This window comes from Accipiter gentilis, chromosome 26 (genome assembly GCF_929443795.1).
Source record: "Accipiter gentilis chromosome 26, bAccGen1.1, whole genome shotgun sequence".
Classification (NCBI taxonomy): Eukaryota; Metazoa; Chordata; class Aves; order Accipitriformes; family Accipitridae; genus Astur; species Astur gentilis.
In genome coordinates, this window is record NC_064905.1 from 19,200,082 (window position 1) to 19,200,828 (window position 747).

At 73.1% G+C, this 747-nt stretch overlaps 1 protein-coding gene across 1 annotated transcript; it reads left to right on the forward strand.

The window, feature by feature from the left end:
- Positions 1-537, forward strand: NEUROG1 (neurogenin 1). The gene has a single exon (XM_049829835.1). The coding sequence runs from the start codon at positions 1-3 to the stop codon at positions 535-537; it is 537 nt and encodes a 178-aa protein (XP_049685792.1).
- The last annotated feature ends 210 nt before the right edge of the window (positions 538-747 follow it).

Sequence of the window (747 nt, forward strand, 5' to 3'; positions counted from 1 at the left end):
ATGCCCGCGGAGGCGGCCAGCAGCGGCGCCGCCCCGGAGAACGCTCCGCGGGAACGGCGGCGGAGGCGCGGGCGGGCGCGGGCGCGGACCGAAGCTCTTCTACACACGCTGAAACGCAGCCGGCGGGTAAAGGCCAACGATCGGGAACGAAACCGCATGCACCACCTCAACGCCGCCCTGGACGAGCTCCGCAGCGTCCTGCCCACCTTCCCCGACGACACCAAGCTCACCAAGATCGAGACCCTGCGCTTCGCCTACAACTACATCTGGGCCCTCTCCGAGACCCTCCGCCTGGCCGAGCAATGTCTCCCTCCCCCCCCCACCTTCCGCGGGGCCGCCGCTCCCCCCAGCCCCGGCAGCGATGCCGGGTCCTGGTTCTCCAGCGCTTCCCCGTCCGCCCCTTCGCTCTGCGCCTCCGCCTCCGCTCCCAGCAGCCCCGCTACCTCCGAGGACTGCGCTTACGCGCCCGCCGAAAGCCTGCGGGCTTTCCGCGCCTTGCCCGCAACCTCCGCGGGGCCGGGAGCGGTTTGTCGTTAAGGGCTGAACCGCACCGCACCGCACCGCACCTGCAACCGCACCGCACCGCGCAGGGCGCCCGGCTCTCCCCGCCCGAGGGCCGGGGGGGGGGGTGGGGGGGTGGGGGGTGGGGGGTGGGAGTCCTCCTCCCGTTGCACTTTTCAGCACCCAGCACCCCCCCACACCCACCCCCACCCCCCATTCCACACACCCCCCTCGCCTCCTCACGAC

Coding starts and splice junctions, on each gene's coding strand:
- NEUROG1 (XM_049829835.1), top strand. CDS start 1: ATGCCCGCGGAGGCGGCCAGCAGCGGCGCCGCCCCGGAGAACGCTCCG.